Source organism: Schistocerca cancellata, chromosome 1 (genome assembly GCF_023864275.1).
Source record: "Schistocerca cancellata isolate TAMUIC-IGC-003103 chromosome 1, iqSchCanc2.1, whole genome shotgun sequence".
Taxonomy (NCBI): domain Eukaryota; kingdom Metazoa; phylum Arthropoda; class Insecta; order Orthoptera; family Acrididae; genus Schistocerca; species Schistocerca cancellata.
The window spans coordinates 522079884-522094831 of record NC_064626.1 but is presented as its reverse complement, the minus strand read 5'-3'; the positions used below and the strand labels follow the sequence as shown (position 1 = coordinate 522094831).

The 14948-nt window shown below is 39.5% G+C and overlaps 1 protein-coding gene across 4 annotated transcripts in view; it reads right to left on the bottom strand.

Annotated features, from left to right (window-relative positions):
- LOC126179193 (THO complex subunit 6) overlaps positions 1–12083 on the bottom strand; it is a 47948-nt gene extending 35865 nt beyond the window's left edge. For all 4 annotated transcript variants that reach the window (XR_007536679.1, XR_007536680.1, XR_007536681.1 and 1 more), the window contains exons 1-2: positions 11898–12083; positions 11004–11231 (exon numbers count right to left, since the gene is read on the bottom strand). Coding sequence is in view for 1 of the 4 variants with exons in the window: in XM_049924591.1 (XP_049780548.1) it covers positions 11004–11231; positions 11898–12001 (332 nt within the window). In the remaining 3 variants the exon portion in view is untranslated. The remainder of the gene's footprint in view (positions 1–11003; positions 11232–11897) is intronic.
- Positions 12084–14948: the final 2865 nt, after the last annotated feature.

Sequence of the window (14948 nt, the reverse complement as noted above, 5' to 3'; positions counted from 1 at the left end):
GGTCTGCGATTACTGACAGTGGCGACACGCGGGTCCGACATGTACTAATGGACCGCGGCCGATTTGAAGCTACCACCTAGCAAGTGTGGTGTCTGGCGGTGACACCACACCAGGCATGTTTATTAGGGTTCATGTCTGGAGAACATGCTGGCCACTCTAATTGAGTGATGTCATTATCCTGAAGGAAATCATTCACAAGATGTGCACGATGAGGGCTGCCAATATGGTTGCACTATCAGTTGGGGGATGGCATTCATGTATCGTACAGACGTTACGTTGCCTTCCGTGACCACCAGCGGTGTACATCGACCCCCACATAATGCCACCCCAAAACATCAGGGAACCTCAACCTTGCTGCACTCGCTGGACAGTATGTCTAAGGCATTCAGCCTGAACGGGTTGCCTCCAAACACATCTCCAACGATTGTCTGGTTGAAGGCATATGTGACACTCATCGGTGAAGAGAACATGACACCAATCCTCAACAGTCCATCTGGCATGTTGTTGGGCCCATCTGTACCGCACTGCATGGTGTCGTGGTTGCAAAGTTGGACCTCCCCATGAACGTCGGTCGTGAAGCTGCGCATCATGCAGCCTATTGCGCACAGTTTGAGTCATAACACGGCGTCCTGTGGCTGCACAAAAAGCATTATTCAACATGGTGGTGTTGCTGCCAGGGTTCCTCCGAGCCATAATCCATAGGTAGTGGGCATCCACTGCAGTAGTAGCCCTAGGGCGGCCTGAGCAAGACATGTTATCAACAGTTCCTGTGTCTCTGTATCTCCTCAATGTCCGAACAACATCACTTTGGTTCACTCTGAGACATTTCCCTTGGTGAGAGCCCTTCCTGGCACAAAGTAACAATGCGGATGTGGTCGAACTGTGGTATTGACTGTCGGGGCATGGTTGAACTACATACAACACGAGCCGTGTACCTACTTCCTGGTGGAATGACTGGAACTGATCGGCTGTCGGACCCCCTCCGTCTAATAGGTGCTGCTCATGCATGGTTGTTTCAATCTTTGGGCGGGTTTAGTGACATCTCTGAACAGTCAAAGGGACTGTGTCTGTGATACAATATCCACAGTCAATGTCTATCTTCAGGATTTCTAGGAACAGGGGTGATGCAAAACTTTTTTTGATGTGTGCATGACGGGCAACAGGCAGATTCCATATTCCCTGATTCCTGGAAAATGGTGTCCGACTGCAGACTGTTAATGAAGGTAAAAGCATACGGAGTAGGTTTTCAGATATGTGAGTGGCTTGAAGACTTTAAGTACAAGAACCCAGTATGTAGTCCTCAATGGTGAGAGTTCATCAGAGACAAGGGTATTGTCAGAAGTGCCCCAGGGAAGGGCGATAGAATCACCATTATTTTCTAGTTACATAAATGATCTGATGGACAGGATGAGCAGAAACTTGTGGCTCCTTACTGATGATGCTGTAGTGTACAAGAAGGTGTCATCATTGAGTGAATGCAGGATAATACAAGATGACTTATACAAAATTGCTACTTGGTGTGATGAATGGTACCTAGCTGTAAATGTAGAAAAATGTAAGTTAATGCAGATGAGTAGGAAAAACAAACCTGTAATGTTCAAATACAGCATTAATAGTGTGCTTCTTGACACAGTTAAATACTCATATCAAGGCATAATATTGCAAAACGTTATGAAATGGAATGAGCATTTAAGGACTGTAGTAGGGCAGGTGAATGGTCGACTTCAGTTTACTGGGAGAATATTAGGGAAGTGTGGTTCATCTGTAAAGGAGACTGCATGCAGAACACTAGTGCGAACCATTCCTGAGTACTGCTCGTGTGTTTGGCATCTGCACCAGGTCAGATTAAAGGAAAACATCGAAGCAATTCAGAGGTGGACTGCTAGATTTGTTGCCAGGAGGTTTGAAAAATATGGAAGGATTACGAAGGCGCTTTGGGAACTCAAATGGGAATTCAGGAGGTGGGAGGGAGCAGCGTTCTTTTCGAGGAACACAAGTGGGGGAATTCAGAGAACAGGCATTTGGAGCTGGCTGCAGAATGATTGTATTGCCACAATGTACATTTTGTGTAAGGACCACAAGAGTAAGTTAAGAGGAATTACGGCTCGCATGGAGGCATATCGACAGTTGTTTTTTCCCCCCTCACTCCAATTGTGAGTGGAACAGGAAAGGAAATGACTTGTCGTGCTACAGGGTACCACCTGCCACACACCGTACAGTGGCTTGCTAAGTATGTAAAGAAGTTTTCTTCCATTGAACAAAATAAATTTTTAAAAAAAAAGATAAATCTAATTTCCTGACTATGCTATTGCACATCTTTGAATCTGTGGCTTCTTTTCTTGTGCATATTTTGCACTTACTAGAAATATCTCAACCCACTAATTCTGGAACACCAAAACACTCTGACTACAAACATTTGGACCTGATTCCAGATAATAGGAACATATACAATCAGGATAACTTGTGGTCATCTGAAAATAAACTTTCCTTATCGTGAGATCAGAAATACCTGAAGAAAAAAACTTAATTAAGGTGGCGGAGAAAGTAAATGGCACCTTAAACATTACAGTAAGTGGAAAACTGTGTGCATGCACAAAGTCAAATTCTCTTTAAATGAGAGAAGACATTAAATATTCTGTCACTCAACAGTAAGTCACCGCAACATATTACAAATGAAAGGATTACTTTTCTCCGAAATTAATGGAATGGACTGGAACACAGTCATTGATGCACTGAGTACTTGCAACCTGAAACTTTCAATACATCTCCCTGTCACTTTAAACCAATGTCAGTTGTCAGAAAAATTAAAAGTTATCCTGCAAGCTGGATATACAACACTAACTAGTACAGCAGTGTGCACCAAAGCTGAAATGACAAATTCACTCACTGAAAAACCTTGGTCTACATCATGCTGCAATATTTAATCTGTGACAAGGGTGTCGCAGGTTGAACCTATTCATTATCTGACGTCGAAGAAGCAATTATTAGCAATGGTACTATCTTCGTTTAAATCTGAAAACATCAAACCAATGGTCTTCGGTTCACCATTAGAAATTATGGTATAACTACTGTCAACGTTTCATACTAAACCAATCTTGGTGTGTGGTTTCCATACAAATAAATGGAAAGCTAATCATCAACAGTAAGTTCACTAACTGCAACCACTGTGGCTTATTTTTCCATAACTGCAATTGTTCATTTTCCTATTTACAGAAAGTAAAAGCGTCTTGTGGGATGGCATCATGTCTACTACAAGCATCCGTGGCTGCTGTAATACTAAAATGCCTCAACGTATTTCTTTGTCCAGTAGTAATACGAAGAATATGTCATCTGCAGATTTATAGTAGGACAACTCAGTAAAGAACGGCCACGGTCTCACTTGAGACCATAAGTGTTTGTAACACTCCAAAACAGCCGCAAATGGGTGGCTTCACAGTTACATGCAACTTGAAAATGGATATTTAACATCCAAAACTGGTTGTCAGATGAATTTCACAGTACAAGTGGAACTGTGTACTACTTTACGATATTCCAACAGCTTTCTGTTGGTCCATCTCACAATGGAAAAACCTAACTTTTATCATCATTTTCTCTGGTTGAAAAAGTTCTCATGCTAGTTGAGGAAGATTCAGACAACAGGAACGGAAGATGCAGTGTTTGCCATAGTGATATTTTGATGTACATTTGTAGCTTTCATATGTATTTTTGCAATGTGGCAAATTCAACAAGCACATGAAAGCTAAGAGCATCTTCAAAGGAAATTGTTGATCACCGTACAACAATTCCTTTGAACTCTGCAATGTAAATCACAGCCATAACGTCAGTTTTAAAACTGCATTAAACATTTCCAAAAACATATTAATTCTTTGTGGACTAGAGGTATAACAATGATGTCAACTTTGAAGAAGATATGAATAACACATCTCCTGAGTGTGAAGCCAAAGTACCACATAACTTGGTTCTTATTTTGTATAAAAATCAAATCATATAATGTGAATAATGTCTGTATTTCACATAAATAGACTTAAATAGTTTCTTTTTGTTTTGAGGCCTCTCTTCCATAACTGCAGCTTTACAAGAGATATGGGAGTTAGTCTGTCTTTCATGACCAATAAAGACTTATTTGAATCAGACTTATTTTGCTTTATTTAATACCTCAAGGACTAGGCTGACAGGGCTTATTTCAACTACCTGAGACAGTGCCTTCTCATAGTTTTCTAAATGTTATGGAGTAGTTTCTACAGCACAGAAATTATGTCAGTTTATTGCATTTGGAACAAGGGTCTATTTTCAATGAACCCATGCAAAGAGACATAGACTTACATCAGTGAACATCCCTTTTACATTGAAACTATGTAGTTTTTGCAAGAAGGAAAACAACATTGTCCTTTGTTTCCTAAATGCAGACAGAATTAGAAACCTGTTGGCACTAAAATTAAAACTGGTTGAAAATGTAGTTATTTAGCTCCATTTGCATTAGAATTAAACATTTCAAAGGATTTTAGAAAACAAAGTCCTTCTTTACATTCTTCGCAGTAGTACCTGGTATCTTTCCTTGTCACTTTTCCAGATCTTCCCTTGCTTCATTCTGCACAAACTTCCCATCTCCTTTGAGGCCGCTTTGACATTTCTGTAGCCGGAGTCAATTTAGGAAAAGTCTTCCACCAAGTCTGCTTGCAAGTGAATTATTTTGAGAGGAAGTTGATTCAACCAAGCCATCCTTCTTGGTTTATTAGAGGCACTGCCAATTCAGTGGCGAATTCAACAAGATGTCTGCTAGTAAGCCTCAACTTTTACATAAACACATCAATTTACAATCATCATTGTAAAAACATAAATATGAGCTTTCTTCTGCCACTTTATTTGCTGCCTCACAAAAGGGTAGTATCAGATAAAGTGGTCCATACCAACCATACTTTTATTATAATCCAAAATGCAGCCATGTATCACCTTCTCTGTCATTCCTAATTTTGTTCTGACATAAACATAGGATGCAGTCACCTTGTGTTTTGTTGTCAAAAGAAATACATTCCTAATGTCTTCCAATTTCACAAACTGCAATGATTTTGTCTGCAAAATGAAAGTACATTTTTTTCAGTTTGTGTACAATTACACATTTAGCTAGCCTTTTCTACTTTTGAGTACTGTACTATAAAACCATCTTCAAAATAATATTCCATTTCTGCCAATACTGCTGTTGTCATCTGTGTTTTTTCATGGTAGTACAAGCATCACAAAGTAACTTTATACCAATGATAGGCACAAGAGAAATGTTGGAATACATTTACAAGGTTGAGAACTGTCGATGCCAGTCCTACATCACTCGCCTTTCTACAGCATAATCCTTGTGACATAGGAGCTACATCACACTCGCGCACACACACACACATATAGAGGGAAACATTCCACGATTTAACATTGCGAGCTGCATAAAATGACGTCAGTAGGGGCAGCTGAATCACCCTGAATAGCTGCTGTTTATCTGCTATTAGTAGCTTAATATTTACTTGATTGCAATGGTATATTTCAGATCAAAAATTTTTACATCATCAATACCAAGTCATATTTATATTATTACATTTGTACACCTTTATAATAAATGTTTTTACATGCCATCCAGCTAACATACATTTTCAGTCTGGATCTAGGTACTCAGATAATTAGCAGAAACAATGGCCCATGATGCAGGTTTTTTATTTTCTTTGATGAGTGAATGGTTTGGTAAGTCAGTGTAAAAATTCAAAAATCCATTAATGGGCTTTTGCATGACATACATTTATCTATCTTAAAATATTCTTGCTACTCACCTCTGCTGAACAAGAACTTTGTTTACATTAGGTGCACTGCCCCAGAAGATAATCTATAAGACAACTGGGAACAAAAATAAGCAAATGAGACAACTCTCTTGTTTTTAGGAGAACACAGTGAGAGAGACTTCTAAGGGCAAAATATGCAGAACTGAGCTTCTAGATTATTTTACCTGTGTGTTGACTCCATCTTAACTTATTTTTCCAGCTGGATCCCAATGAATTTTAAACACTTTGTTTTAATCAGTGTATGACCATTATGTTGAGGCTGGAAGGTCATTACCGCTTATCTGGAATTATGTAACATAACTCTCTGTGGGAGTAAGACTTAAACTGTTGGTTGTGAACCACCTGGCTTCTTCGGCTATCATCTGAGCTGAGACAGCTAAGGTTGAGTCTTGCATCTTTTGCTTCTGTTGTGGCACACATTACATTAATAGAATTTTCATGTATCTGCATGTGTCACATCCTAAGTTCTCCATGATATTTCAGCAAACAGGCTTGTTGTCATCTTCAAGTGGTTTCTGATGGCCGCCGCTCTGCTCGTGTCAGCATCCTATATACATGGGCTGTTACCGCCACCATCTCACGGCTTCCATCGCTGTCTGTGAAGCCACCACAGTAAGTGGTAGTGCTGGCGGCGGCGGTGGTGGTGGTGGTGGTGGTGGTGGTGGTGGTGGTGGCAGCGGCAGCAGCAGCGGCAACAGTGACCGGCTGCGTACTGTGGTCTACAGTGTCTGCACTATTTTCGGCAGCTGTGGACACAATATACTGGAAGGTTTTGCTTCTTTTTGGTTCACTGCAGGGTTCCACGCCTGACTCAGTTGTAGGGAACTATATTTGTTCAATAGACCATCTCAGAACCTAATTTCAATTGACTCTGTATCTGCATACTCCTAGGAGGAGGAAAACTGCCTTAGAATCTTGGTTTTGCTTTTGCTTCCATGTTTCTCAGATCTACTGCCTGATCTGATCGTCGAAAGTCCTCAACACTGTGCTTTGGTGGACCTTAATATTGGTTCCTATGTCTTGCTCAGTTGGAAGCCAGTGTCCCAGCTGATTAAATATCAGTCCTATGAATTTCAATTGTCAGTTGCTTCTTTGAAAATGCAGTCCCAAAATTTATCGTTGTAGCCGGTACTTTGGTCTGTTGGTAATTAATTTTATGTCCATTTTCAAAGCAGTGTTTCGCTAAGATTTGTTAGGCTGCAGTAAGCGGGTGTTGTGTTCACATTCTATTCATCAGTCTTTAATCGTGCGAATGATTTGTCCATTCACACAGAATTTGGAACACCACTCTCTTTGTTGAAATACAGGGCATCTTTCATTGTTTTGAGTGGTGAGTGGAAAATTTGTCTTATGTGGTGTTTTTGCAGTAGTATGCCAAGTTTTGATGATACACAGCCAGCAAATGGCATGAAAGTGGTCTTCTTTTGTTCTTCTTCCACATCACTTTTGGGGCTCTTGTATCGCAGTGCCATCTAAAGCTGCTGGTTGCTGTATCAATTCTCATGGAAGATGGATTGCAAGTGCCACAGCTCTGCTGTCAGACTTTTTTCATCTGAGATGAAGTATGCGCTGTGTATTAGTGTGTTTAGCATGCTCTTCTTCTGCAAGGAAGCTGCTAGCTAGGTACTTGGAGACATAAATCTGCTTTCATTGGCTTACAGCGCCCACTATGGTCAAGTGAGCCATCGGGCTGCTCAATTAGGATGTTGAGAAAAAGGAAGATTGCTATCTTTTTTTTATTTTCATGGTAAAATGGATGCTTTCAAAGATGGAATTCAGATGTTCTATGAAATCCTGTAGCTTTTTGGGCCCATGTGTTCAAATGACAAAAGTGTTGACAAGATATTGACAGCAAAAAAAAAAACAGGTTTCAGTTCATCAGTGCCCAGTGCTCTGTCCTCAAAGCACTTCCTGAACAGATTTGTCATCCCCACGAGTCAATTAACAGAAAAAAATTTGTTCACTGCACATACAGCTTCATCACACCAGCTTTTATGTGAGGCTACTTTAAGTTTCCCACTTTTTGACAAGGCGTTGGTGGCATTCCTATATTCTGCCACACATTCACCCCCCATTTTTTGTAATCCAAGGCCCAAAAGAGACCATACAGACTATTGGAAATAATTTTCCAGAAAGGGTTAAAGCATACTATGTTACAAGTGTGTTACTTTGTTCATACTTTAGTTTATTTGCAGTGTAAGTAACATAAAAACTGAAAATAAAAGATGTTTCCACATGGGGAATCAACCCATGAACCCTGGATTACCATTCTGTGCTCTACCTGCTGTGCCAACCACTGGTTCATGCCTCACCCTGACTCTCCAAATACTTGACCATCTGGACCTCGCACTCCTCTCACTTTCATTTCTGGTCAATCCTTCCATACACCATAAATCTGGTTGAAATTGACTATGATTAGTAGGTGCTATCCCCTTGTAAGTGCAACCCCAAAGCAATGTAAATCAAAAATTTATGTTTATTGTTAACTTTCCTAATAGCAAGATCCAGTATTCAATGATCAATGTAAAACGTTTCAAACAAAGTAACATAGATATTATGCACAAAATCACTTTGCCCACTGATTGTTCTAGCTGACTCCTGTCTTTTGCCTTTATAAATTTCAAGCTCTTTCAGCAAAATCATGAGCTGGCCTTTACGCACCTATGAAGAATAAGTATACTACTATCAACGCTCCCTATAGTATAGAGCACTGATAATATCTATAAATATAGGTTTTCTGAAAAGCAGTAGTACATGGCTGTAAATGCTGCTTAAACGTTACAGAAACAGCAATCAGTTTGGTCATTATGATACTTAACATATTATTACACTCAATCCAGTATACCCCAGAGTCATCAAATTTATCACATGCGCTTCCCAGCTTATACTTTGCACGATGTTTTAGATTGTTGTTAAATTGGAAACCACATCTAACATGAAATTTTCTAAAACATTTCTCCATTTGCTGGGACATATTGCCATTAAATTCTGTTGGTATGACCCATTCTTTCCTTACTACTTATGTTTTCCATATAAGTGTGTATTTGCCTAGTTTTTATCTATTTTTTCTTTAGCATTTTCAGAAAGGCTAAGTATGGACTGTCCAAACAATTTAATTTTGTGTGTCACACTATTCAGCCAGGCTGGTACACAAATTGTAACTCTGCGCACTGTAGAATAATATCTTTATTTAACACAACAAGGAAGCAAAATATGTTATTAGGAAAAGCAGCTTAAGAGAAGCTTATCATGTGAGCAAAACCATCTCTTTAGAACAATAATGTGTAGGTACATACTCTACTGAAATAAAAGAAAGTTGCACTCAAAAGTCAAAGACTAAACAGACTCTGTCGGTGCTGAAATGCAGCACTTCTGATGCTAGCACATAAATACCTTGAAAGCCATGATAAAAATGACACTAAACACAACTACAGCAAACGGCATTGTTGATTGCTATAGCCTATTGCAAGAGCACATAATGAACAAAATGTCATTTGCTGAAAAACCACTGGCTGTTGCAATTTGCTTGAAAATACTAAGTTATTTATGTTCTTCACTGTTAACCAAAGACAAACAAAAGAGCTGATGAATCAATGAGACGAGAAATGCTTTTCTATATCACAGTGATTGGCATGAACTGACACTGATCATAATATCGGTACATGTAGATTTTCTGAAAATCAAAACTTTATGGTTGTTGTAAACTTTCTTGATAGTTAGTTCCTTTCTTCTACTTCCAGAGTAAAAGTTATTTTTGGGTGTGTCTTGCCTGTCACTTGGGCAAAAGGGTTAATCTCATAAGCGCCACATTCAATCAGTAATAAAATATTGCTGACATTATGTTTAAGGTAAACAGTTTCTTTTTTTCTCTTAGTTGCAGAAACTTGGCAAAAAAATTACATTCTAAATCATTCACAAATATAACCGCAAAAGTACTAGCCACACTATTATCCACCCCAAAACTAATATTGAATTTGGTGGGCAAATTTTAAGTGTTTCCATTCTGCCAGAGCCATTTTCTGGAGATTCAGTTTCATTTGGATCACTAGTTGTGTTTATTTCTTGTCTACTAATGTTCCAAATCATTTTTACTTTATTTTTGGAGTGTTTTATTTCTGTAGCATAGTACACAAGATTCGCTTTTTTAATGGCGATGTTACAGGTGTTCTTTGAATTACTGGAGCTCTATCTTCCCAGTACAAGATAGTTTAACCCCAGGAGTTATTAACCAAGTAGCCTTGCTTTAGCTCAATTTTGCCCTTATCTGTTTTAGGATGAAACAAGACTTAAAGTGCTGTAAGAACGTGTTTCAGAAAGAAAGAAATTTTCCACTTGCACTTTGGGTCATTTCTGCTGCCACCCTGTTTCCCCAGGTGACAGTATATGTGCAGCCCAACTGTCTGCGTGCTGAGTTACTCATGCAAAAGTGTGAGGGATGTGGGATACTGCATGAAAACCACAACCAGGCACACCGATAATCGTTTTTAACCTGTCAGATGGATTCAATCTGGGACATGAACACCTCTCCGCCCTGGACGTGGCACTTTAAAATGCACAGCTATCCTGGTGGGCAGGTACCTCCCTCTTTTTATTTCTTCAAACTATACAAACAGAGATCTTCCTCTTATTTCTTCAAACAATACAATCAAATTTTGTGAACTTGTCTCTTATTTAGGTCACTTCACCGTACATGTCTCCGAATACGTACAAATTTCTTGTGGAAACACAATTTGTTAACAAACAACAAATTCAATCAAGCACAGATGTGTGAGGTACAAGTTGTGTAGTGTACCCTCATCCCCAATTGCAATTTTCACTGTATATGTATGACATTCATATCAAAATACTCATCGGATGCTTGCCCATTATCTAATATGGGATCTGATTTACCAAGCGGTTTTCATTCCCATAGCAACAGGTGTGTTAAATATGGCACTGTGCACAAAATATGGCTTAAACTTTTATATTCAGGCTGTGTTTCAGATCAATAAGTTACCACAACCTTTATTTTACACTCACTTTCATTGTCTTTGCCAACTCACCATATTGCCTATCAACTTAATCCAGAATTTGAACTATGCTACTGATCAATCTGTCACTGTAGCCAAGATCTCACAGGAGTCCACTACCACACTCTAGTTGGTACGCAAGACACATTAGTATTGACAAAATATGCTGGATACTTACTTGCATGAAGGAAGCTGAAGAGACCATACTGGCTTGGGAGCTTTCCCTGATGTCGAAGTAACAGACTTCCAATCCCAGCCATTTATTTCACCCACAGTACCAGTCAGGAGAAATTTGCTTGTTGTGGCCATGCTACATATTTGTACATCCTTGTTGACCAGAAAGTGATATTCTGGTTTTCTAAATGGAGGAGAAACATCTTCTGAAGGACTTAGTATTTTCTGTAAACTGAAGAAGAAATAATGTCAGTCCATTTACGTAACAAGTAGACCTATCAGAAAATTCAAACAATTACCCATATACAATAAATAAATAACTAGAACTACTTGTGTAAAGATCCGTGTTCCAGACACTAGGTAGTGTCCCTGCATCTCGATATATCATGATCTGAAATATAACAATAATATACCGTATATCCATTTACAAGAAATTATTTCATTCATTTCAAGTCCACCAAGGAGGCTGAAACTACGGGAAATGTGTACAGGTGGCCTGATGGATTCAGGAAGTTGCTGTGAATCCCGTATTGTCCATGATGATACCGTATTTAACACAGACTCAACAGGAATGTCACCGCCAAAAGGCAAAGCTTAAACATGTTTCGGGAAACGTTCTTTGGTAGCTACACACCCTTCCAAAATTCTTGTAATACTATATTTAACACTTTACAAGTTACACATTGTTGAACACACCAATACAGAAATTCCGTCTCACGAGACCAAATGCAAAATAAATTTTAGAAAACCGTATGATGTTGCTTAGTCATTTCTCGGTATCGCAAGAAAAATGTGTCTGGCAATTCTTAGACTAAATGTTTCACAGAATTTAAATCCAAATAAATAAATTCGTGTAAGAAAGAAATCAACTTCTAAACAGAAACAAAGGACAACTTACTCGTACACGGCTACATCACCATATGTATTGCCAGCACACATGTAATTACCACATGGCGAGAATGTTTGACACAGCACCGTGTTGTACACCCACTTCTCTACCATGATTGTAAATGTAAACAATAAACATAATCATACCGCACGCGGGTAACAGAAGCTCATCGCAGATATAACACACTACTTACAGCCGTCTCTATCAGGTGGCTGTGACTTGCTGTACCATACACGCTCGATCGATTTGCCAATTGTAGTACTGATCGGAACGACAACGACTACTCGATTATACCATAAAAAGATTTTTGTTGTCCTTTAGGAAAGAACCACAGTCTAACATAATAGTCGTGACAATTTGCCTCGATTTTGTTGCTACCGCGCCAGCAGAGCCCAAAGCGGCCAGTAACTTAAACTGTGAGTTCGGCGCGATCGTGAAAGCGAATAGTGGTTGTTTATTTTGATTTCTACAATGGTTTTTACAAGCGGAAGCGTTTGTAGCGGAATAAATTGCACAACAACAGGAAGAAGACATTGTTTTGGGAAAGGAGACCAGACAGCGAGGTCATCGGATTAGGGAAGGACGGGGAAGGAAGTCGGCCGTGCCCTTTGATAGGAACCATCCCGGCATTTGCCTGGAGCGATTTAGGGAAATCACGGAAAACCTTAATCAGGATGGCCGGACGCGGGATTGAACCGTCGTCCTCCCGAATGCGAATCCAGTGTCTAACCACTGCGCCACCTCGCTCGGTGTGTCTATTTTTAGGTTTCCTAAGGATCCTGAAAGGTATATACCATCATGTTGCTAAACTGTATCGTCAGGATTCACTTGCAAACTACATGTGTATTAATCATCAATGTTTCGTTTTGGGAGCAGAAAATGGCTAGTTAATAGCAGAAGAGAAGACCTTATGAAAAAAATACCCAGTTTACCTGTATAGTAATATTAGGTTTTGTTCGCTACATTTCGAACAAAACCAGTTCAAGAACACAGACAATAATAAATTCGTGTGGAATGCAGTACCCACAATGTTTGACATCCCAAATAAGCCACCTCAACTGACGATGAAGAAGAAACTGCCACAAAGATTCGACAATCCATCTAAAGCTGTAAAACAGTCCTATGACACAGAAGAAGCCAGTTCAACTCTCCATGTATCAGTGCCAGATTAGTGTGAATCGTCAACACAGACCTGCTTTGACGATGAAGTGATTAGATTAAGTACAGTTATTCGTGTCTTACAAAAGCGTAATGTTTGGTACATATTTCATTCATTTCTGTTGTTATTCACTTAATTTTCCTTGCTTTCTTCATGTGATGACATTATTTTGTTAGCACCTTGTTCACTGACAGATTGTTTGAAAATTATTCAAATATTTGGTTTTGTGTGAAATGTAATCAGCTCATTATAATGAAACTTCCTGGTAGATTAAAACTGTGTGCCGGACTCAAACTCGAACTCGGGACCTTTGCCGTTCGCGGGCAAGTGCTCTACCAACTGAGCTACCCAAGCACGACTCGCATCCCGTCCTCACAGCTTTACTTATGCCAGTACCTCGTCTCCTACCTTCCAAACTTTACAGAAGCTCTCCTGAAGAACTTGCAGAACTAGCACTCCTGAAAGAAAGGATATTGCGAAGACATGGCTTAGCCATCATCAAAGCTGTGAGGACGGGGCGAGAGTCGTGCTTGGGTAGCTCAGTTGGTAGAGCACTTGCCCACGAAAGGCAAAGGTCCCGAGTTCGAGTCTCGGTCCGGCACACAGTTTTAATCTGTCAGGAAGTTTCATATCACCGCACACTCCGCAGAGTGAAAATCTCATTGTGGAGCTCATTATAATGTTTCAACATATTTCTCCCACTATATGGCAGTTGCTTGTCCCACTTAGAATAATATAAAGATGAAGGTCGTACTTATGGCAACAGGCGACAATGACAAACACAGTAGGCCTACAGAACGATAAATGAGCTGTAGATCGCTTTTCCTAGAAGAGGTACATGTCTGTGCTTCTTACGTGTGAATCCGTGTGTTTATATTCTTTTGATATCAACGTGGTAAGCTGCAATTCTATCCAACGTCACAAGTGTTTCTTCACGAATGTGTTGTAGCTTGCCACTCGATTCGTGGTTTTTGTCCATACTTGCGTTTAGTTTAGAATCATTCTTAGAAACATATACGCCTTCTGATGCTATACAAACCATTGGCGACAAGGAAATCATTCAAATATTTCATAAATTACGTAGGAAATGGATGCAAAACAAACATTGTGCTTACGACGCGTCTGAAGTTCATCTTACTCGCCGCTTGGAGCGCTGCTGTCGCTCCCTTTGTCAAACGGTATCAATTTTTACAGCAGTGATTGTTTCGACTGTTATATTAAACTGTGAAAGAACATTCTTTAATTTAAATTATTACACAAAATAATGAAATATAAAGCACTAGAATTAATGAATAATTGTAAGCCAATAGAACAAAGTGTGTGTGTGTGTGTGTGTGTGTGTGTGGTTTTTTTTTTTTTTTTTTTTTTTTATAACTGTCAACTTCCAAATTCGGAGAACTGCCACAGTCTAACATAACAGTCGCGACACTCACTGCTGTTAAAGTTGTTACCGTTTGACAGCTGGAGCAACTCTAGCGTTTCAAGCAGTGAGAGAGGAGAACTTCAGACGCGTCTAAACATAATGTTTGTTTTGTTTCCCTTTCCTACGAGATTTGGGAAATATTTGAATTATTTTTTTGGCTCCGAGAGTTCGTGTAAATGTTGTAAGACATAGATGTTTCTAAAATAATTCTAAAATAAGCGCAAGTAGGGATAAAAATAACAAATCCAGTGGCAAGTTACAATACATTCATGAAGAAACACTTGTGAGTTTGGACAGAATTGCAGCTTACTGCGTGGATATCAATGTAATATAAACACATAGATTCACACATAAGAAACCGCTCCCGGCCACGACCGCATTACTTACTACCATCTCAAACACTACACTCCCTCCTTCCTTGCAGTCCTTGCCGCCCTCTACAACGTAATCCTTGTCACTGACTTCTACACCGACCAGT